Below are 24,799 nucleotides of genomic sequence, written 5' to 3'. Positions count from 1 at the left end.
AAAGTGTACACAAACAGAGACAGGCAGCCCCGAGTTACAGTTCCAACCACAACCATGACTAACACAATTCCTTGCTCGTACGTACATGTCACCCTGCCATGCACCAGGTTAAGCTACGCCTTCAAGTCAAATGTCAGACTTGCCTGTGGGAACCCAAGCTTTCCGTTTCCTGACTCATGTTTACGTTTACAAACCCACGACAGAAATGGTAGAGGAGTTTGTTTATTTGTTTAGGGCTCCGAAGGTGGTTCAGCCGAACAAACGCCGATGCTCCACTCCAGCTCTCTCAAGAAGAACAAAACAGAGTAGAGAACCTCCCAGTTTAACGGCAAATGCGGAGGGGCAGGCTGAGCCTCTTTGCTGATGGGGAGGCTGCGGCGGAGGCTGGCGCGGGGCATCGCGCTTTGCAGGCTGCCCCGATGCATCGGCACCGTCACCCCACAGCTGCTTGGTGCCACCCGGGCTAGTGAGCTGATGACAAATGCCATTTTCTGACCGGCAAAGCGCAGGAAAAAACTGAACTCGCTCTTTCAAGAGAGGGGAGGTGTCTGCACAGTGCACTGACATCGGCTGGAAAAAATACCACGTTTATTAATTTGGCCGAACGGCAACGGAAACATAACCAGCTCAATTTACTGAAATTACCCTAGCAAATAGAGAGTGGTATACACATTTGGTAGCCGTGCTTGAGGTGAAACTCGGATCTGCTAGCACAAACCCTGACTCAACAAACCTTTCCATGGTGCACTACAAAGAGGTGCTAACAGGATTCAATCTGTTTCTTTGCAGCCAGTGAGCTGGAATCGCCACTGCTGAAGGACAAATAACACATCAGACCCCACTGAGCTCTGAAGCCTTCCTAGAAGGACCACTGTGAAACTTCTCATGGGGAGAGGTGCTCCATTCTCCGAAACCACTTCTGCTCCCTACAACCATTGTTCCATCGTGCCTGTACGGACGCTAATCTTCATTCAAGTTATAGCTTTCTGGACTCCTCTTTGATTAAACTTTGCAAGGCACGTTTCTGAGAACTACACATTTTTGAAACTACCATTTTGAAGTTAAGGGTAGGGGAGAAGTTACCCAAGAAGATATTAAGAACACCCTTTCAATTTTCTGAGGGTTTTTTTCTGCCTTTTAAATCAACAATAATTAAAAAAAAAAAAAAGACAGTCTAGTTTTCAGAAGTAATTTTACCAAATTCTTTCCTTTGGGCTGGGAGGAAGCAGAAATATTTCCAGTCAACGTTTTTCCCCCAAATTAAAAATTCTTGGAAACTAGGGCCAAGTGTTGAATTACTACACTAAGCTGGTAGAACCCCCTCTTCCGACCCAAAACCTCCACCAAATTCTGTATTCATATTGCAGAGCACAAGTCTCTAGAACAAGAGCTGCCAACATCTTCAGCCAATTCCATCAAAGTCCATTTTTATCGCCAAAACTAAAGCTAAAATTAAGCTAAATTATTCTTAGTTTATAGTTCACTTCCTTCCTTAACTTTTACACTGAAAGCAAATCTCTTCCCTCATCAGAGACTGTATCTCAACATCGGGGTTTTTTGCGCAGAACTCCTAACCGATTTCAGTGAGATCTGCCTTCAGAAACTGATGGCATGATATGGTCCCTGGACACGGCTCAAATATGCTTATGACAATTTCAAAAATGTCAGTGGTAAGCCTGAGTTAGCTTTTTATCTCAGAAAACAGTAGATGAATTTAAACAAGCATTTTCACTTGCTCTAGCTAAAGGGAGAAAAAAAAAAAAAGACAAAAGATATTACATCAATATTAGAAAATAATATCTAAATATCTTCAGTTATTAAAGTGCTGCCCTAATTTAAGTCAAATGTGATGTATCCTGGAATAATCTGCTAAAAATTCCAACATACAGCAAGCAAAACAAATTTAAATGCTTTCTTGTAAGAATCACAGGCATCTCTACCTGCATTTATAATTGGACATTAGCTGTTACTGTGGGTACAATTAAAAATTTTCAGTTTTGCAAAGGTGAAATGTGCCTACAACAAACTCCTCTGGATTTCAGTGGGGCTTTGCTTCATATTAAAATTATGCTGAGATATTTCTTGGCCACATTGAAGCTAATATTGCCTAGGCTCCTAGTATTTTTCCTTTCTGTTCCCTATGTTTGCCACAATACATATCAAATACTGCAAAATCTTATGTAGCTAACTGCAAACACTAATTTGACTAGCTAACCCATTTTGTAGGATATAGGGATGCTATTCTGTGTTCTTTCAAGTGGATTTGGTTGAAAATTGCGAAAATATGTTACATATATATTTCATATCTCTTCACAGGATTTGTTTTCACCGTTCATTTTGGGGTTTCCTCCCAGTTTTGGGTCACTTTGAACACATTTTACCAAGCTGGTTAACCACAACATCTGTGGAAGAATTGAACTTTAAACAAATATTTGATAGCATTTGTCGTTGTCCTGGTTTCAGCTGGGATAGAGTTAATTTTCTTCCTAGTAGCTGGTATAATGTGGTTTTGGATTTAGTATGAGAATAATGTTTTAGTTGTTGCTAAGTAGTGCTTACACTAAGTCAAGGACTTTTCAGCTTCTCACACTCTACCAACTGAGAAGGCTGGAGATACACAAGAAGCTGGGAGGGGGCACAGCCAGGACAGCTGACCCAAACTGGCCAAAGTTTCCATACCATATGGCGTCATGCTCAGTATATAAACTAGGGGAAAGCCAGCCGGGGGGCCGCAGCTTGGGAACTGGCTGGGCATCGGTCAGCAGGTGGTGAGCGATTGCGTTGTGCCTCACTTATTTTGTATATTCTTTTATCATTATTATTATTTTCCTTTCCTTTTCTGTCCTGTTAAACTGTCTTTATCTCAACCCACAAATCTTACTCTTTTTTTTTTTTCTTTCCCAGTTCTCTCCCCCATCCCACTGCAGGGGAGAGTGAGCAAACAGTTGTGTGGTGTTTAGCTGCCTGCTGAGTTAAACCACAACAGTAGCAAGAAAAATATATAGTAATCAGGAATCAGAATTTGCACTGGAAATCTGGTTCTACTGTTGCATTCATCACATCTCAAGAGCATCTTCTTATACTGTGTCATATAAATTCAATGTCCAGTCAGAACCAACCGTCCTTGTATTTCAGGTAACAAACAGGACAGAGACCAAAAGCTGTATGCAAACTAGCTGACAAAAAATGAACAAATGACTTCGGAGCGGGGAGGAAGCTGAGAGAAAACAAGCTGCTTTTAGGCAAGTCTGAGAAGAAGTAAATGTCTAATAACCTATTTATTTTCTGAACTACTTGCTCAGCTTTTTGCCCAGGTAAGATGGCAGCTGCAAGCCACGGTAACTTGAAGCTACTATTATTATTTCAATACTTCATAGCATCAATAGTTAAAATATTAAACATTGTATTAAACGAAACTCTATGTCACTTATTTGTAAATATAACAACTGACACTATCTGAACCTAACTTACATAAGTAATCCTTGCATGAGTTCATGTATCCCATGAAATTTGGTATGAAAGACCCAGATCTTGAAAACCTCCTCTCCTGTTAAGAGGAAAGGCACACACACACAGAGCTCTAGAAAGAATTCACACCATGACTCTACTTACTTTCAGCTAAAGAAGGATGTAAAAAATTTCAAGGCAATAATAATTCAGAACAATTACAAATGACATGCTGATTCAAACCTGGTACCAGTGCATTTGAAACAGAAATTTTATTCCCTAAGCTATGCAGGGAGAAACGTCAACATTTCAAGAGAAGCCCAAATTATGATTTTTTTTTACTGTATTCTACAATGGACAAATACTTGTTCCTTAAGTTTAAAAATGTGGAATCAAAGCAAAATCACCTACGTCTTTTTTAAATATCTCCTTTTAAAAAAAATCCTGTATTATTTTCTGTTAAAACAGACCTCTAAAATTTTGAGATCTTATTATTTGCATTGGATATACTGACATTTCTTCCATAATTTCTGCTTGATTAAATTCCATGCAACATGGCATTAAGTTAAATTCATAGAGCAGAATAAATTATAACAGGGTTAGCTTCTAAAACAGGTGTAAAAAATAACACATTTTAGTGTTACTTATCAGCTTTGCTAGGGCTAGTTTTTTCTGCATTGAAGAGCTGAAGTGTATGTTCTGACGTGGACATCGGCAAATCTCAGCAACTACTGCTTTTGCAACAAACCACAAAAATACATTAAAATAGTAGTGATCTAAAAATAAAGCTTTTATTTTTTAATTTTTTCAGAAAGCTGGAAAGATGTTATTAAGATTTTCACTAGAAAATAATAAACGCAAGCAAAAATAAAAGACCATCTCAGGTACACCTGTGAAAGAAGACAGGTTGTTCAGTGCACGTATGTAGTCAGTACAGGTATACCTTTGCAACACAAAAGGCAATCTGTTGGGTGACTTTGTGAATGGTTCTGCATAGAGCTGTTCATGTCCTTTCCAGGGAAGATGTTTAAGATATTCATAAACCATCACAACTGGGGAGGAACCAATATGTTTGTAAGAACAGTGGGTATTGCCACAAACCAATCACTGAAGACTTCTTTACTCTATCAACATGGACACTGGTCCTGCAAGGAAGCGTCATTCCTTCACAGGAGCTAAGTGACAAGGCAGAAATGAGGAGAGGGACTTAAAAGGTGATAATTACTAAATGGAGAAAGAAAGAAGGGACTCTTAGATTAAAAAAAAAAAATAAGAAAAAAGACAACTGACCTGAGTTCGGTTAAAAGCCACACGTGCAAATACTGCCTGTGAGATTCCTGCTCGTTTCAGTTCGTCACGGACCCACTGGTAGATTTCGGAAGACACCTCTGTGTTTGTTGAGACCTGCTGCTCCAACGGCTTGTTCATGGATCTACTGACAGGAGGAGGGTGGTTCAAGTACTGTTGGTTTAAGGACTGCTGGGCTAGAAGTCTGTTCACTGCATACTGCTGGTTCAGCAACTGGGCCATTACCAACTGCTGATTTACCAGCTGAGGGCTAATGGGAGTAGATACAAGTCCAGGGTGCAGGTTTGGAAGCGGGGTCCGAACTGATGGTTGACTACCATGAGAAAGCTGAACAGGGGATGGAGGCTGTTCGGCTGTGTTCCCTGGGACTGGCTGCTGACCGAAGTTGACGTGATTGGCACCTTGCTGGGACAGTTCAGAAAGGCTATCCATCTCAACTACAGTGGAAAAGAAACATTGAAAGAGCCAACATAAGACTGAAAATCACACACTTCACACTCCTCACAAGACGTGCTAATAAAAGTAAATGTAAAATGGCGCATTCAGGTTCAAGTTTACTGTACTCTCCAGCCTAGATCAGCAGGCCCATAACATCACTGTTGCGGCTATTTGCCTTCAAAATTTACCTACAAATAATGGTGTAGTGAATATTTTTTAAAAAAAACATCCAACAAACTGCCCATCATCATCACTGGGCCCTTGGAAGAACGAGCAGAACATCAGAGGCAAAATCACGTGCTGGAAACCGTTACGGCAAAGGAGTAACTTCCTGAGAGTTTTGCAAAGGCTCAATGCAACCGAACCACGAGCATGCGGCTGTGGAGCACATCCCTGCAGTGATAGATGCAGGGGACTTCAGACAAGGCAGCAAGCAACTAGAGACAGGGCAAAGACGACAGACAGGAAACCACTCTGTGCGCTGCAGAAGATGCAGGTGAAATGGTAAGTGCATCTGCACAAAGGGTAAGGAGGGTTGTTACGGGAAAGCACACCCCAACCAGAGAGAGAAGCTCCCCATGACTGGCTTTGTTCCTCCCGTGGTGTCCCCGCCACAACATCTGCAGTTCCCAGCCACTGGAAATCTGTAACAAGTAGGGTGGGGTGCGGACCTCCCCATGCTCTGCTAATTTTTAGATGCTGCATCAATTGTATAGGACTGCTAGGAACTAGTATAATTTATGTAAATTACACAGATGGGCTGCTTTATCTTGCAACCATGTATGCATGGTTTTTTTCAGTGACTTGCAACATGGTTGATTTTTTTTCTTATATTAACTCATCTGCCTTGACACACCCTCCTTTTTAATTAACAACACAGTTTTTTAAACTACAAGAGTTCTTCCAGCTCCCCTCTTGTGCATGATAAGACAATATAAAATAACTCTAGGCTGATGTAAAGGAGTCTCCTTTTTATCAACGTATGTCACTTTTTCATTTTAAACAATCTCAGTTCTAGAGCTTTAGCAATGCTGGTCTGGAAATAGCTTTAAGAAAATATGCTTTATTTAAAAACCCAAACCCCAGTATCTTCACAAAAGCGTTGTACCAGTTTTTTTCTTATACTAGTAAAGCGTATTTTGTAAAAAAAAAAAAGGCAGTGTCTAAACTTTTCATAGTTATTATGATCTTCACTAACAGTCATTCAGTGCTAGACCATCCTTTCCTCCACAGGGATGAGAGCTGGAAGAAGAAATGGGTACCTGGATTCCCACCCACAGCCCTGCCTTCCCCCTCTGTCCTATCATAGGCAGAAATTAAAAAAAAAAAAAAAAAAAAAAAAAAAAAAGGCAGGTTGATCTGCAGAGAGGTCTGGTGCCCATAGCCTGGATTGGCTCCTCGTCTGTGCGGCTTTGGGGGCAGCACGGCCTCTCCCCCCAGCATTAGGTTACACAGGAATACGCACACACATACACGTTTCCTATGCACTGGTTTCATTGACTTTGAGTGAATGGATGGTGAACCTGTCTTGGTAGATGACGTAAGGCAAATTTTTCAGGGGTTGCCCCATTCAGGAGCGCTGCAGCAATGGAGGTGGGAGAGGATGCTGCAGAAAGGTCACCCCTCCATGCACGCGCTCTGTGGCCTCGCACATGGACCACCTGAAACCAAGTCAAGTCTTACCACCAACTTCGGTGGTCTCAGAAGAAGGGTTCAGTGTTGCACAGAAGGTAAAAAGTAGATAAAGGAAATAAGCTGCCTTTTTTCACTAGCGGAAAGTAGAGATCAACCCAAGTGGGCCATTCACTTGGAATAGTAATTCAAGCAATTATCACAAAAGTGATGCATTGTCTTCATTACAGCCTTAAGCTATAAAAGGCAAGGAACCCGTTTTGGTAGATGAATGATTTTGCTTCAAATACTGAAAGCTAAGTCAAGCTCAAAATTCAATCCAAATTGAGGTTCCATTTCTTCATTCTGTTGAGAACTACACAGAAATTTTCTGACATAAAGTGTTCAAAATTATGTTAACAGGTTTAAGAAATAGTTTTAAAAAGGGACAATACAGACAGATAAAAGGTAGTACAGAATTAGTATGTCCGACTGATGGATTTTTTTTCCTCCAGTAATTTACTTGTGCTTACTACAACAAGCAAACAATTGTCATAACAACTATTTGTTAAAATGAATTGAAATCAGCGTCCCAAAGTTAGAGAAAGATATGAATGTATAAAATTATAGCATTCTTGTTGGAAGGCAGTGATCGTTATAGAAGCCTGTTTCTTTAAATATGCTTTAGCCAGAGCAAGAAAAAAAATACATACATTAAAAAAATCAGTCCGTCACAGTTCCAGGAACAGGTTTTTTCAACAATTATCCTGGGCGGTAGAAGATCTCTAGATTTACAGAATGACAGCTTTACATCTCTGGCAACCCAAGTCAGTTTGGCTGTTTCAATAGCAAATATTTATTTAAATGAATTCTTTCACTATATATGTACTTTCTACATCTACTCATCAAAAGCATCCTAAACTTATTGTGAAGGGACCTGGCTTCTTATATGACTGTGACAGACCTCAATGCGACACATAATGGTATGTATCCACCATCATGGCAATTTTTTTTTTTTTTTTTTTGCTTACCCATCATATCTTTTGCCTTCTTGAAATGTTTATACCACCTTCCAAATTCCTGACATTTTGCTGCTGAGACATTTGCATAGTAAGTGCTGTTCACAATGGAAGAAATCATACTCTGTGTGAAAAGGGGAGAAGAAAAAGAAATCTGTAATACAGAGCAGTACAAGTCAAAGCACAAATTATTTCAATTATTGAAACCATTATATTTTTAGAGTTTGAGAACTATATTGCATTTTTAATTCTATCGTCCAAAGCCTTTTAAAAAACTCATTAATTGAGCATAAAAACAAACCAAGGTATACTGTAAATGGGAGCAAGAAAAGCAGATGTACTAAGGGAAGAACAAAGTTATCGACCAAGAAACATCAGGCAATGGGATGGGCTCTGGACAAAGATGCTGATCTTGAAAGTGCATTTTGTTTGTATTATTTCTGCTTTTAAATTTGATTGACCCTTCACGTACCCACACGAGTTTACAGGCATACAAATCCTACACTGACTCCAAAAATGCAAGCAATGCCCCAAGTTACCCATGCTCATTCCCTTTGTGCCCACCTATCACAGGGCAGACCCCAGAAAATTGTAGGATGAAAGTTTAGCTGAATGACCTATTAGTAGGATAAAATAAGGGGGTTTACAGTAGAATAAAATATGTACATAACAACCCAAAACGAACCCAGACTTGCTTTTCCTAAACAGGGTATTTTAAGTGATTCGCAGAAGCAGGCTTATGAAAAGCTCTTATTGTCATGTCTAATTCTGTAACTGAATATTAGCTGTAAAATAGACCAAAGGATGATAGAGACGATTTTTTCTCAAAGGTTCTCGAGATATCAGATAGCTACAGTGAGAAATTTACCTTCTGCTCAGTTTTGACCAATTTTAAAATAGTGGAATTTACAATGCATAAAACTTTCAGTTCCAGTACATTCTTTTACAAAATCAATTAAGACTAAGCCTTGCAAAATGAGATAACGCTCCAACTTGAAAATTATACTCAGTATATGATGTATGAACAACAAAATTAGCAAATGTAATTTCAATAGACTGAACTTTGCCACCCTTTAGATTTCTATGTGGAAAGTAGTTACTTTTAGCTTAACTACAGGAATTGTCCAGCATATTGAGAAAACAATGACAGTCAAGAAGACGAAGCCCTGATTATTATGTTTCTTCGCTATTCCGCATGTAACATTTAGCTATATCTGTGCTGTCGTAAAATCGATGTACAGCATCCCCCCCTTTGTTATACAAACTGCAATAACCACTAGGAGAAAGAGTCTGGAGTAAAAATGCAATAAATATTACTATAAGTCTTCTTTTATAAGGCTAGTTCAGCTTCTGAGTAAAAGTACCTTGATTATTGATCTTAGTGAAGTTTATTATAACCATTTTCTAACGTATTACTCAGTAACATGCTATTTGTGGAGGCTCAGCACTGCTAGAGTGAGGCAGTATTATTTACGCCAAATGTGGATACCCTCTACTCACCAGGCAGCTATTTTAATGTTTCTCTGAATCACCAAAATTCTTACCATTCCCTGATATTAATCGGGCATTTCTGAAATTAGCTAGAAGCCTTCTGTCAGTGGTATAAAAAAAGAATTAAATCTTAATAGACTACTGCAACTTTAGCCCGAATGACCTGAACCAAGCTCAGCTGAACCCAATTTCAATTTCCAATATAATAGCAGTATCACTAATGTCTAATACTTACAAAATTATTGTTTAAGCTCTTTTACAGATTAAACCATTTAGAACATGGAGACAGGATACATAAGGTGTGATTTAAAAAGTCCTTTGAATCTGAACTGGTAAATTATATGAATGCACTGTTACTGTACATGCAAAACCTGCAGATCTGCATATGCAAAATAGGGAACTGCACATGTAATGGGTCACCATCCCATATTAACTTATGCATATTTTGTGGATGTCATTTAGACTTCAAGATGGTTTTCTCTCATTTTACTTTGCCCTTTTCAGATGTCTTCTCTTGCCCAAATAACTTTAGTAAGTATGAAAACATGTATATTAATAATAATTTTAGTAAATTACCTATTGTTGATGAAAATATTTGTCAAGGATTTCCTAGTCCTTCCTTCCATGTCGGTTTACAAAGAAGATATGCCAATGACATGGCAGTTTGTGACATCCCATGCTTCTTCAGGAATAAATTTAATGTGGTTACTTTATTTTACAACCAAATAGGGGACTGGTCTGTTTAAATAACACAGCTAGGAATTTTACCTTCTTTGACACAATGCGAATTTCAGGCTCTGATGGCTAATATTGGGATTTTACTCCAGCTCTTCAAAGTAGATAAAAAAAAAACAAACCACAGACATTATCAACATGTTTTAAAATGAAAATTATCCTGCTTTTTCTTCGAGAACACTTCATGCAAATATTCAAGTGATATTACCTACGCTAAGAATCCTCATCAGGAGGAATCAATGATTTATTTACTAATTCACTGAAGGCAAAATTTTACAAGCCAGATAAAATATTACTACCTTGTTAACTCAGAAAATAACTTGACAACATTGAATTTCATTGTTTCTATGCTTTATTTATTATGTTGTCATCAAACCTGCAGTCGTGTCAGTGCAGAGAGATGCACTTTGCTATAGAAATTCCTATATAATTCCTATTGCTGTGGAATTCCCACACGTTTTAATGGCAATCTAGATATACGAATGCCCACTATGCTTAGGGCCTAAAATTGAAGATTAACCCTATGAGTTAGTGGTCTTCAGAGATCCATGATCTAGACTGGAGGCGTATTGAAGTTTTTCTTATTTCCCGGGTCATTACACGTGAGGAGCTCCCCAAGTCTTGGCTTATACTTATCAATAATCAAAATGAAAATTATTGTATTTGAAATACATCATATTCGGGTACTACTGTACATAGGCATTCCTTATCTGTGAGGCACAGAGGCAGACGCTTTCCACGTACAAGGATGACGAATATAAATATATCATACAAACGTTCAAATGCATCACATTCATCACTTGTAATCTCATTTCTTTTTCACGTCGCAAAGAAAATTGATAGAACGCAAAAAGTCGTCACAGATCCGCAGTCTTAACGCATCTGCTAGAAGTTTATCCTTGAAAGCAAGTTGTGAGACTTCAAGATCCCAAAATTCCCTCTTTCCCCTCTCTCCATCCCTCCCTGCCCCCAACCACATCACTTGCAGTCCTGTTTGGAGAATCAGGAGATCTCATCTGAAATGGTGCCACCTTCACAGAAATCCCACTATTCTGGAATGATACCATCTGCTGCAGCCCAAGTGCTCTTTTTTTAGCCAAATAAGTTAATTATAATTAGGCATCCAACAACTGTGTGGAGGTAGGGGTAGAATTTGTTCTGAAGTTCAGCTGAGGTTCACCCAGCGTAGTTTGAACCAAATCCCATTCTTTCAGGAAGATTAAATACCAGAGACTTGAAAACCAAACATCATCATTTCTCAAAGAAGTTGGGGAACTCCCTGGGGAAATATCTTCAATCTCAACCAGAACTCTTTTCATATGCCCATCAAATAAAACCTGATAAAACGGTAGCATCAGACACCTTTCGTATTGTGCCAGAATCTAATGCAAGGTGCGTCCTGCAAGACACGGGAAGGACCCGAGCCTTTCGTGCTGGCTGGGCGCTGCAGCCACTGCTGCAGGTGCTACAAGGGAGACATTTCTGAGTCATTGCCTCTAACACTGCTCTCCAACCAGGTGAAGTATTGTTCGATCATCGCTAAAAGTATACTGTTGTCCTTTTTGCAAAACAACAAAAACAATGTTAATCAGGTTAATTCAATCATCTAAACCAAAACTGTTCATGCTTTTCTGCCAAATCAACCAACCACAGCAAAATCTGTTATCAGTGATTGCTCAGCTTCCAGTCAAAAAAGCTTTTAACCCCCACAGTCCCAAAACTTCCCCTAAATAACCTTAAAATTATTTTTATATGGGCAGAATGAGGTTGTTTTCATGCCTCATGAAGGGGTAGTTGGGCTGCAGTATTTACACAGAACAAATACATGCTAACAGACTTAGCAGAGAGTATCAGACACAGCAGCTTCCTAAAACAACTTGGCTGAATTAGATATTGGGGATTCCTTCGCAAATGAAACATTTCCCTCAAAAGGAGCATTGTAACCAAAACTTATTTCGGCCTTCCAGGTTGTTTAACTAGGAAAAAAAAAATCCAAGCTTTTTTGCAACTCATTCATCAGTGTTTAAAGCTTCAAGCCTGCTCGGTGGAAGGGGCAAGGGCTGCAACAACTTATTTACACAATTATCTAAATACGATTAAACAGCTGATGGACAAATATTAAACTGGAAAATGTATAGTCATTTCAGCTTAATGTAATCCTCTTTCTGTAAACACCCAAGATGATTTTTTTTCAACCAGAACAGTCCTGACATCTCATAAGCCTAAGGGTGAATAGCAAGAGATTGTTTTTGATAGTTATAAATATTCAAAAGACATGCAGACCATCTGCTTTCATAATACAGGTAAAGCAAGACTGAAATGGTGACTGCTGTATAAAAATGGTTCTTTTAACAAAGTCTTCCTCTCCTCGAAAACTATAAAGACAGATGTCAAAAACTGTTTACACAGGGTAATCAGGAGCGTGCAAAATGTAATATTCCTTTTACACACAGTGCTTGCTAAAGAGATTTTTTTTTTCCTTTTTCTTCCCATCTGTGTGTTGCAACACATTTCTACAAGTTAAAAACATTTTTTCAAACAGAGATCTCATGAATACCCAAAAACATGCTATCTGGTTTCTGAATGCTAATTAATTTCAACTAAGGAATCTGATTTTTTTTCTGTAGGAAGGAATGCATGCTTTTGAAATGGAGTACTTCAACAATAACAGACACTGAAAACAGAACACCCCACAAGTTTAATTTTGCACTAGTTTGACACTGGCTATTTTCACAACTGTTTTACATTCAAACCCGCATCTGCTAAATCTGGCTTTAAGACAGACAGGAACTATTATCCTGCTTTTCAAATGAGATTTTATTTATGTTTTACTATTTATCAAGTTTTTCAGTATAAAGCCTTGTAACAGCATAATGGTTTTGTCAAGTGGTAAGTAGAAGATACCTCATCTTCCAAGCAGAATATGAACAGTGCTGCCCATAAACCCTACAGTCAATTTTCAGAGCTGAAACACTAATCTTGACAGTAACCTTTTAATGTATTATATTAATGGCACAGAGGCGTTAAGCACCTTTTTTATAATTCTCAATAAAATGAACATTTACTGAACAATCTGTCAAACTACTGGCTCCATTTTTTAAAGCCAAACTTTTAAGGCTCTATTCTATTTTGTCTTCCATAAATCCTCCACTTTACATCCCTAGACACCAGCAGGGTAGCATGTGTCAGTGCTGCAACCCTAATATGCCTTCAAAAAAAACAAAACAAAACAAAAAAACAGAAAAAGAGAAAAGCGACGAGGCTTTGTCCCTAGACCTAGTTTGCATAGTGATAAAGTTGCAGAACAGAACAGAACTTGAAGATTTGGGGGGAGAGGGGGAGGAGATCTTTTCATAAAGGACAGAGGAACTTTGTTTCCCCAATCCTAGCCGCTATCAGTGGCTTTTGTTTGCGCAGAAATCGCAAGTATCAGTTTTAATACAAGCCGAACTCTTAGGAGCGCTTATTTCTCAGGAGACTCTATGTTAACATTTTTCAAATGAGAAGGGAACATTCAAGCCCCAACCGGATAACACAAGATTATCCCCAAATCAAAGATTTTAGCCTGCCTGAGCCTACACCAGCCCACGTACTGCAAAAACCGAACCAGGGCAAAACGTTGTTTCTAGTGTTCTGGTATGGCAGAGAATTATCATCTGCCACTCCAAATTAAAGCAGACCAAATATATCCAGCCACTAGCTGTTTTTTAGACAAGACATCATGAAATGGACAGTTTAATTGCATATGAAGAATCATGTTAAATTCCTTGGTCCATTACCTTGAACTATAGCAAGTAACGCAATGGAATTTGTTGTTATATGCCCTATAAACATTCCTATAAGGGAAAAATCCACAGATGGACAGAGAAGAAAAAAACTTTTGTTTGTGCCTTTGGCATTGCACTTGGATGGCTATCTGACCTCCATTTTCTTGCCAGGGTCAGGAGAAGTAAGGATCTGCATGGCAAATGCTGGTCATATAAGTTAAAACTGCCTAAAGGCAGATTGAAAATGACAGCGCAAGCTTTTCTTCCAATACACAAGCACGTCTTTCCTCCTTTCTCCTATCCTTGTATAGCCTAAATTATCTCCTCCTCCTTTTCTGCCTTATGTTGCTTTAAGTATTATAAATGTAAATATTAATGTAAACGTAAAGCTACATTGAATGTAATGAGGGAAGACATAAAACAAAAAGAACCCCAATCATATATATGTATATATATACACATGTATTTATATATGTATAGAAATATACCCACACACGAGAAGATTTTGAAAATCAGAAATGAGGATTCAGCATCTGAAGGAACTGATCCTTGCACTATTTTTACCATTTTGTAATGTAAATTCCCAGTTGCTGCATGACAGAGCAGCATTCTCCCAATGTTTTCCGAGCATCTCCCACTGACGGATATAAATAAAGCTCAAATAAAAAGCTGCTTCCTAAGATACTAGTCTTATATCTACAAAGGTTAAAAGCTTAAAAGAGAGAAAGATAGGTAGGTGGGAAATGTTAATTCAGATTTGAAGAACTTCATAACTGCTTTACAAGCTTTATGGCATAGTGCCTTAGACTTAAAAAAAAGAAAGAAAATGAAGTCACAACCTCAACCTATAAAAGATAAGGAGACATAACACATTTTTGTCTTCATTGTCAGATGTCCAACATGAATCTTTTTAAGAATCCTGATTTTTATGGCACACTATTTGTAAATGGCAGGTACTTAGTAGTAAAAGTCCTGGCTAAACACTTCCTAAAATCAATCTGGATAAAATACAAAATGCAAAATAATCAATAATTAATAAGCTAATTCTTGGTTTACCTCACAGAATGACAATGGTCCTGTATTTTGAGGGGCGTATTATTACACCCTAAGATTTTGCTTCTGTAAGTGCCTTTGCCGGAAGAGGTCTGAAACCAGAGCGCTCCATGGGTAGGGAAAGCGCTATCCATTTTAGCCAGGAATCTGTTTGAAAAAGCTTTTATGAAGTAACAAGATTGCTTTAAACTGCTCTTTTAGCTTGAATTGGGAATGCACATTTTCAAGGGCTCTCCCCATTGCTCCTACTTCGGTGCCCATCACAAAGCCATCTCAGAGCACACAGGCAGAACTTCTGCTGGATTAAGCTAAACCCAGAAGCTGTGCTCCAACCGTGGCTAGACTTCAAGTCCACAGGACCAGAGTGGAGCTACTCCAGGGTAAGCTCCATCCCTCCCTCCCAGTCCTGTAATGTGGAGACAGGGTCCTCAGCCCCAACCATTTCCCTCTCCAGGCTGCTGCTGTTCCTATGCTAGGCAATACACTACGTGAAGCCTGAGTGCCTACGCTCGCCTCTTCTCCTCGGGACACAAGGAACAAGACTCGAGAAAGCTGGAGCCCAGGAGGACAATCCAGATCATGCACAACTGATGTGGACAGAGCAAACCAGCGTTTCTTGCACAGGAATAAAGGTTGGGGTAGGTGGGGCCTTGGAGAACTCACAGACTGATCTGGTGAAAATCCAGAGTAAGAGACACCTTCAGCCTTCCTCTCAGGTGGCTTGCTTTTATTTCCAACCACTCTGTTCCAGGCAGGTCAGAACACTTCTGACTTGTTTCCTATCTGGAAATGCTAATCTAATACACATGCTTCCAAATGCTATCCTAATGCAAATGCTTCATGTGATAGGCAACATTTTATATCTATTAATGCATTAAATGCAGCTTTGGGCACATAAAACTTTTCCACAAAAATGAAGTATATACATTCACTTGATAGCCATGGTGGTAACTGTTCTATCCTCAACCAACCACAATGGTTCTTTTCCACTACAGCTTTTGTAAAAGGCTCTTCAAAATTGCTTAGCATTATCCACCACGTTAAGGAAGATTTCCTTGCTGGGAAATAGGACATGATTTTCAGCAAGTCTCTTCTCAGATTCCACTGTTCTGCTAGGCAAAGCATCAGATGTCTGGCATGAAGTTGAGCCCTAAGGCACAATGTCCAGACAAGAAGTCATCAGACTCAGTAGCACTAACAGTTGTCTTGCTGAATTTCTTTTGGTGTTTAGGATAAGCTTCTTCTTTGATCTCTTCTCCTGTTTCTACACAAGTTTTTGCAGATTTTTAAAGCCAAAAGGGACCATTTTGAGCATCTATTTGGACTCTACATAAAAACAGACCCTAGCAGTTCATCTATCAATTTCTGAATGCAGCCAAGTTACCTGTGGCTGATCTAGAGCAAACATCTGATACTGATCTGAAGACTTCTTGTGCTGGATCTTTCACCACATCCCATGGTAATCTCTTTCACTAGATACATACTTTTTTTTAAAATGTATGACTAGCTTTTAGTTTGAACTTCATTAATTTCCTCTGCTAGTCAGCGCATCTCTCACGCCTCTGATTGCTTGCTTAAATACCCCTCTAGTGCCAAATGTAACATCCCCTGCCTATTCTTTGTTTAAATGGTTAAGTGTCAGATTTATTGTTTCAGGCCATGTGCCTCTTTGTAAGCCACCTGTACTTGTGATTACTCTTAATCATATAGACCCAAATTCTGTGAAGATATTTATGCTGCTAAAAACACATGAACAAACTTCTTTCTGTCCTAAGAAAAATCTAAAAATATGCCAGGAGAAAAAATGAGTTATAGCACGAAATTTGCTATGGATTCTTAACTTCTGCTAAGTTAAATCAAATGAAGGTGACATTTTAAGCAGCTATGTTAGCCAAGATACTAGTTTCGCCTCTGTGTTGCTGCCTTTCACTGACAAGAGTTTGTGAAAAGTATAGATGCTCCAAAGAATTCATAAAAAGATGCAAAACTCAATGAAGGTATCTCGAAAGAGAAATGTTCCAGCTAGCTTTCCATGTGGAATATGGACATGCACTTTGAGGATCTATTCATTCATAATTTTTTCTTAGTTACCCCTTATATATATCTCTCTATAAATTAAAAAAGTGTAGCTAGATTAGCTTTAGCACATAAAGCTCCTCCTTACAAAAAGTGCTTTAAGAGCTTGGGGACATACTATCTGGCAAGTATATTTTGGTGGGATTTTATTGTGATACATGCATGTAAGTAAACCTCCACAATTCTGAGCGAGCCTAGATATACTGATTCAAATACAAACACACCAGGTAAACTTCAGGAGCTGAAATCTCCTCTCCATCTCTAGAAAGGCCATTGACACTAATGTCCTTCGCATGAGCCTCAGTTTTTCATCATCACAAAACCCATTCTTTTCCATGACAGTTTGCTAAAAAGTATAAAATCCTTTGGAAAAGTGGCACAGCCACCAGGCACAGATTATGCTTTAGTGCAGTTTCCCCCCTTTTTCTGGTGCAAGCTTACGAAAGAACTGCAACTCTCAGTGTAGGAAATCTTAGTACTTAAAAAATAAATTAAAAATAATTAAGAGACAGGTGTATATGAGGAGAACCTTTCATGTGTTCCCACCCTTGGGGAACAGAAATTTTCCCTTTTGAGTAGTTTATTCCATGGCTTGGAGTGAGGCAGGTCTGAGGTTGCTGCTGTCCTGAAAAACCTGTCCTCTGTTCACTGCTGCAAGGCACCAGGGGAATCTGATACTATTTATGCTGTTCTTAAAGAAGCGTCCAAGGAAAGAGAGACAAAGCTCACCCTCGTCTTAGGTTTTCCTACCATGTTTCTTGGAAATAAAAAGGAAGAACCTAATTATTAATTAAAAAAGAAAAAAAGGGGGGGGAGGGAGCCAGCTTTGAGAGTTTTGCTCAGGGTCTGTTTGAGAAATGCATCTCTCTTCTTCTAAGCGATGATTACAGCCAAGCACTGCAAGGAGTCTGGTCTGACAAGGTGAGAGTTGCTCGTCTCTTAGCATTGCCTCTCAATAAGAGGGTCCTGCTTCGCTTTCTTTCCTGTCAGGTAAAAGATTATTACCAATTCAAGTAATTCTCTCCAGACGCATCTTTATGCCTACACCCCTGCATCCCCTAGCACAGACGTACCTCAGCTTTAAATCTGCTGACAGTGACGCTACAGCACCTACAGAATTTGCTTAGCTTTTGGGTAGGTTTTATAACCACGCTGCTCTCTGCCTCCCACCACTGCTAGTAATAACTGAACCAGTCAGGGAAGGTCTCTGCAAACCAGTCGCAGCAGTGATTAAGATGTAGACATACGTATCTCCTCGCCCTTTAAATAGAAGGCTTAATTGGCGATGTGGATAGCAGCTTCCTAATGGACAGAAATTAAACTCCATTTAATTCCTGAGCAGACACTTCCAATGCACAAGTTTTACCACACATTTGGAGCGGGGAGGGAGGGGGGAAGGAAGGAGCCGCACGCACAACTCTCTCTACCTCTGACAATCACCGAGGAAAAGCAACATGAGGACCAGAATGGCATAAGTGTGGCAGGTGTGAATTGACCTGCACTGGCAAAGCTGCGAGCTGGGAAACTTGCAAATCACATGGTTGTGCAATACTTGGCTCCAGTCAGTGCTATCATGTTCTTTATAAAAAATAAAATAAAATAAAAAAAAAAAATCTTAAAGACATGTACATCAAGTTAAGGGATTAACTGTCAAGTGACATTACTGAAACAGAGACAATATATTTCTTTATTGTTAATGAAATTCAGTGAAAAGTGAAGGAAGTGATAAAGAAAGTACTGTTTTGTAATGTATTTTACATAAGAACGTAATATAGAAAGGGAAGTGCAATTAAATCTTAATGTGGACTTTTTTATTTTTAGTTTATCATCTGGTTTACATTTTGAGCCCCTTTGCAGCAGTAAATTATGCTGGCATTTCTTAGGGAATAACTGCCATGTTAATTTAGTTTAATAAAATAACTGACAAAAAAGGGGGAAAAGAAGCAAGAAGAGACAGTACCCCCCCAAACGCACTCCTTATCTTTAGCTAAGTATTCAAATGCTTTCTATATGAATTGTCCGTGGTCCAACTCCAGCACCATGTAATAATACAATACATTACAACACAGTACAATACAATCTTGGGTTTCTGTAGCGCCCTTCATGCAAGCATCCCAGGGTGCTTTACAATCATTATGAGTTAAAATTAAAACTGAAGCACATACAATTCCTAATAGAATAATTTTAAAAATGCTAAACAGAACAAATAACTTTTAAGTCTAGATTTAAAAGTCCCAACAGCCAGAGCTTTCCTTACTTCAATTGGCAATGAGTTCCAAAGCTAGGGAGCAAAGCATCTAAAGGCTCTCTCATGTTATGTTAAAGGATCTCTCATGTTGTTTATACTTGTGCAGTACTCTACAGCCAACAATTTGCCAATAAGAAGAAAAAAAAGACTTATTTGCAATCTTGCTTTAAAGAACACTGGAAGAGTGGCTTGTTAACCCTCTAATAAAGTTATGAGGAAAAAAAAAAAATCAGGGTTCGCACTCAGCCACGACTGCGTTAAGAAGTATGCAAGAAATATGAACGAATGAATACAGAATTTTGTAGCAGTGCATTACTTGACTGCCTCTTAACCTACCAAATGTGAAAAGAAAAAAAAAAAAAAGCATGGCTATATGTATATACATATATAAAAAGAAGAACATCACCGCAAATACTTAAAATGTGAGTTATTCTATATACCATTCTCAGAACCACTGAGTGAAAACAGAAGTTGAGTAGGGCTCAGTTCTACAACACATGCACGTTTTAGAAGGAAAACGTTATCAGAAGAAAATGCACTGTGTTCCTTTTTTATTCTGTCACTTCCTTAAAACTTAAAGTCCATATGATGCAGATAATCATTCACATGACATAGTTCTCAAAACTGCTGAGATACAATCCCAAGCAGTTCGCACACAAGGTGGGGAGCACGGTCCCAAAAATGTTATTCCCTTAAGAAGTATGAATTTTGTACTTTGTTCAGAGGAGAGCCTGGCAAAAGACAGCTGGTTATACCTCCATACAGCTCACTTGGGGGGGGCAGGAATCAACACTAGCACCATCCCTCTATTGGACTCTTCTCTACTTTTTCAGAAGCAGAAACACAAGACCTCATGACAGAACAGATACTAAGGGACACGCCGACACCTTATAGAGTCCTCTGAAGTCAGAAACTGCATTTATTTGAGAAACAAGGTACACTCCCCATCAAGTCCAGGCCCCATAACTGTTTTGGAAAGGTACTTGGATGTCCTCATCGTAGTTAATTCTAATGAAGATGCATAAAAAAAATAGCTATATATTTTCTCCTTCGATAGGGCACTGCCTAGATAAAACAGTTCTAGACTGACATAGCTTTAACACTGAGAGTGTTTAGATGCATCTAGAGAACATAAATCAGTGACCAAAAGATCAGGCTATTGAAAGGTTGAGTATCCCACAAACTTCCTCACACGGCTCTACCAATGTTGCGTATTTCATCCTCCCCACCCCATTAGCAAGAGGCTCTGTACTGCCTGTTTTACCTGGACGACTAAAAATCACAGGCACAAATTTTAATAGTTAACTGAAAATCTTTTAAAAATCCAGATACCACGTCAGCTTGAAGAGACATCAGAGTGAATGCTCTTGAGCAACTGAGGGGTGGGTTAAAAGGCCCTGCCTGCCAAAACCTGAGCCCAGGCCCTCAAGGATTTACTTCCCTGAAATAATTAATGACATCTTTAAAATCTAAAGCATAGTAACTTCTAAAGTAGAAAAAGGAGCTGCATTCCTTACTCAGGTTATTAATTACTGGGGGAGGGGAGGAGGAGGAAGAAGAGAGAAGGAGAGAAGAGAATCACAAGCAACAATGAAATCCAAGGACTTGATCTCAGGTCTAGGCAGGTAAAATTGAAAGGGGACGGCAAAAAACACCTTTCTGTTTTGTAAAGCATGAATCAAAAATTGCTCATAAAAAGTATGCATTTTGGCAACTCTTAATAGCTCATTCCTTGGTTATTTGTAGGTCTAGAAATTTTAATTTTAGCAAATGCAACTTTTTTTGGTTGGGATTTTGGAGGGGTGGGGGAGTCAGAACAGCAGCGAGGAAATGCCAGAGGATTTCTATTACGCTGCTTATTTGCTGTGATGGCCAGGTGCGTTCAGATCAGGTGAACTGAGAGACACTGATGTTCCGATCAAGCTTTCTGTCTGGCGTCTCTGCCAGATCACATAGAGCCTGCACAATGTCTGCATAAAACAGCACGCAAATTCAGGGCAGGATATCCGAACAAAAAAGAAAGTATATGATCTATATTGTGCCCATGTCAGATGCAGACAGTCATTAACTACAGCATGGAAATTTGATCAAAATGCAGTCAGGATAGCTATATTTATCACAAGCGCAAAACTATTCAGACTTCAGTATCATACCAGCACTTGTTCTGTGTATGCATACGTTTTATGGAATGCAAGCGTATATATATCCCTCTAACTGAAAAAAATGCAATTCCTTCATCATCAAGAACACACAAATATCTTAAAAAAAAAATCAAAATAGTAATACAATGCACATAAATTACTATTGTCCATAAGTATCACAGACTCTGGATATAGTCCATGTCCCCTAAAAAATATTTTACAACATAATAAACCATAAGATTTGATATTCTACTATACATCAGGCCTGGATTTTCTCATCTATAATGCACTGGCTATTGGATGTCCTGAGTTAGGCTACCTATACTATGGGGGAAGAGAAAGAATGAATACCTTGCTTCAGAAGTGCTTTTGCAGTGGCTTCATAAAGTGCGGGGAAAAAAAAAATTGAAAAACCAAACCTGTTTGTGAATACTAACAACAACCATTTAGAAAATCTTTTTGTAGAAAAAATTCAGGTTGATAACACCAGTGGGAAAGTCAATGTCATTTGATCACTGCCATATTTTCAAAGCAGTGCCCAGATACTAATTAATCTCTACAATCTCTTCGTTTGGTAGGTGACTTGTTATCTTCCTTTCCTGGAAAACGTTACAGGAACTCAAGATAAGGGGAACATCTAAATGTTCAAAAGCACACAGTGAGTTTGTTCCAAAATTATCAAAAGAATTTCCAGCCTTTTCTTGGGCCAACAGCCCACGTTGCTTTCCTCTCCCTCATAAAAGCTTATCTAACTATATATACTCAGAGAGAGTGAGAGAGACGATAATTCAACAGGGACAAAACAAAAAAAATCCCTTATTAATATCAGTATAAATACAGCCTGTAGTATTTCAGTTATTTTAACTGTGGAAGTAATAAGAGACTTCTGCACTAAAAACCAAATCAGAGCAAAACTGTCAAAGTGAAGTATGAAAATGCTAGGACTAAGGCTGAGTAGAGAGATGGAAGGACTAACATTAAATAAATAAATGCAACAGGCCTGCCTGCCTGATCACTTTAGAGCAGCTCCCTACAGACTGAGGTAGGGTAGAGCTTCTGTGCAAGGGGTTGGAAATAAGAATTGATGGTAGAACAATTTCTTTACAACCCTTTGGAGACTGAAAAACCAAAACAGGAGGGAAATGAGATCTAGGCCACTCGCGAGATGCGCCAATTTAATGGAATGCACAAGATGGCACAAAATTGAGCCCTAGATTAAATTCCAAGTTGCCTTCCCCATCAAAAGAGGTCTGGAGAGGAAGCAGAAATGAAGTGAGCCGTGCGTATCAAACACAAGAAGTCTTCAACCCGGCATCTGCGTATGCTGCTAGTCTCTAGCAATAAAATCTGCAAACCCAAGGTAATGCATGAAAATACAAACTGCAGCACATAATTCAAAACAGGCTTGGCTTTTCCATGCAAAATTTGCAGCATCCTTTTGCCTTGCCTGCTTGATACCAAAAATTTGAGACTAAACCTCTGGACAGATGCTTGCGATTCCACGGCAATTCAGAGCCATGCATTTGCTCCAGTCCGTCCTGAGCACTCCAAGTCATGTCAACGGGGATTTCCCATGATGCGAGCTCATATACTGAGCGATAAACCTGGCCTTTGGGGGTGGCCACAGCAGTCACAGAGCGAGACAATTACCATAGCCTCAAAAGAGGCCACGTATTCAACTCTCCTAATGAAAGCAAAAGTCACAGTGGTTTTATATTGAGGAAGGCATGAAGAGTTCATACCTGTACGCCCCAAGGTTTTAGTTGGACAAGAAAGCAAATAGCAAAAAAAAAAAATTTAAAAAAAAAAAAAAAAGAAAATCCACTCAAGTAGATGATGCCTTTAAGTTTTCAAGACTCTCTAATTAAGACAAGCTGGATCTCAAAGTTTGTTTGCTCACATATTTTCAAGCTATTAAATATATCTGCACTATAAAAATAGTTTGCTTGCGTTTTTTTGCAGTACATAGAATATCAATATTCTGAATAAATATGAGCAATTTTTTAATAGACAAAATGCAAGATTAATTAAGAAAATACAGTAAATTCTAAGTGAGGAAGATGATTCTCAGTTTTCCATACTTAGATGGGGCTTCAGAGATGCCACGCATTGAGCACAGCAACTTAAATACTTTACAACAAATCCTTCCATACCTACACAAAATAGAGTACTGCCAATGACAGTGACAAAAAATGATAACTACTCTCGTTTCCACTTTGAGTCATTTTTCTGTGGTTAATAAATTATATCCATAACAGTGTTAAGTTATGGTACAGTGTCACTGCATTAGTTTGCATTTGTGATGAAGCATTTCATATGGCATTACCTATGCCCATGGAAGTACATAACAGGAGAGACCACTTCTGTGCTCTCAGAGTCTCCCATGCTGGCATTTTGATGGACCCTCCAAGGAAACATTGCCTCCCGACCCCCGCCTTGCTCTTACTTCTCACCTCTGTTGCAGCAGCACAACACTGCGGGGAAATTCTCCAAATTTAATATGTTTCACAAAACACAAACACTCTTAAATCAGTGTCCTTTCCATAGCAGCGATATACAATGAGTTATTAGTTAGGTAAATATGGGAACCATTCAGATCAATTCAGTCATGTGAAAAGGACACCGTCAAATCAACTCAAGCTCCCGGGAAATGGGAAGATTTAGACTGACTGATGGGCTCTTGATCAACCACTGTAACAGCTTGTTTTTCCCAAAGTTAAACAAATGTATTTTAAGCTTAATGTGATTTGGTCTTTAAAGAAAAGAGAAAAGCAGAAGCTATTTAAATTCTTGCAACTCAACTACCGGAGCACTGGTGAAGAAAGAGATGACAAAAGTAATAAGCATGCTTTTAACAACAGAAAGAAGCTCACGGCTTTTAGTCTGTTCTTTTACAAATAAAGAAGTGCAAAACAGGAAACAAACAGCCCCAAATCAGAGTTCTGTAACGTGGGGTTTTGGTCATCTCAAGTGCTAACTTCAAGAGCTGTTATCAGGGAAGATGGTTTTTGTCCATTAACACTATTATAGAAAAATTCGGTATAGTTTAAAAACGACTTTTTAAAAGAGTGTAATTATTGAATTGTCTCCAGTACCACGATACCATCTCTAGTGAAGTATTCCTTTTATAAACTTTTTTCTGCTTTATCATTGCATCACCTACATATATACAGAAGCTGCTATGTGAAACACTATGTCCAAACAGAAATGAAATATTCCATCTCAATAGAATTTACTTGCTTTTCATCAGTATCAAGTAAAAATTAGCATGATTAGATTAAAATGTAGAAAAATCCCAAATTATCTGCAGCCTCCATAAGCCAGCAGTGCAAAAGCTCACATGCTTTTATAGTAGGTACGTACAAGATAACTTTGCGGACATATTACCAGAATGGTTTGCAACCAGTGAAGATAATTTTTATTATTTCCACTTCAAAACTTCCTATATTGGAGCCACATCACTGA

General features: G+C 38.8%; 1 protein-coding gene across 4 annotated transcripts in view; it reads right to left on the bottom strand.

Annotated features, from left to right (window-relative positions):
- The window catches only part of SATB1 (SATB homeobox 1), a 93,817-nt gene that overhangs the window by 40,139 nt on the left and 28,879 nt on the right, over positions 1-24,799 (bottom strand). For all 4 annotated transcript variants that reach the window (XM_082307491.1, XM_082307494.1, XM_082307493.1 and 1 more), the window contains exons 6-7: positions 7,836-7,947; positions 4,738-5,192 (exon numbers count right to left, since the gene is read on the bottom strand). In XM_082307491.1, coding sequence (XP_082163617.1) covers positions 4,738-5,192; positions 7,836-7,947 — 567 coding nt within the window. The remainder of the gene's footprint in view (positions 1-4,737; positions 5,193-7,835; positions 7,948-24,799) is intronic.

The sequence above is a fragment of the Platalea leucorodia genome (assembly GCF_965183815.1).
Source record: "Platalea leucorodia genome assembly, chromosome: 1".
Classification (NCBI taxonomy): domain Eukaryota; kingdom Metazoa; phylum Chordata; class Aves; order Pelecaniformes; family Threskiornithidae; genus Platalea; species Platalea leucorodia.
Note: the sequence above shows the minus strand (reverse complement) of the source record. Positions and strands in the feature narration are given on the sequence as shown.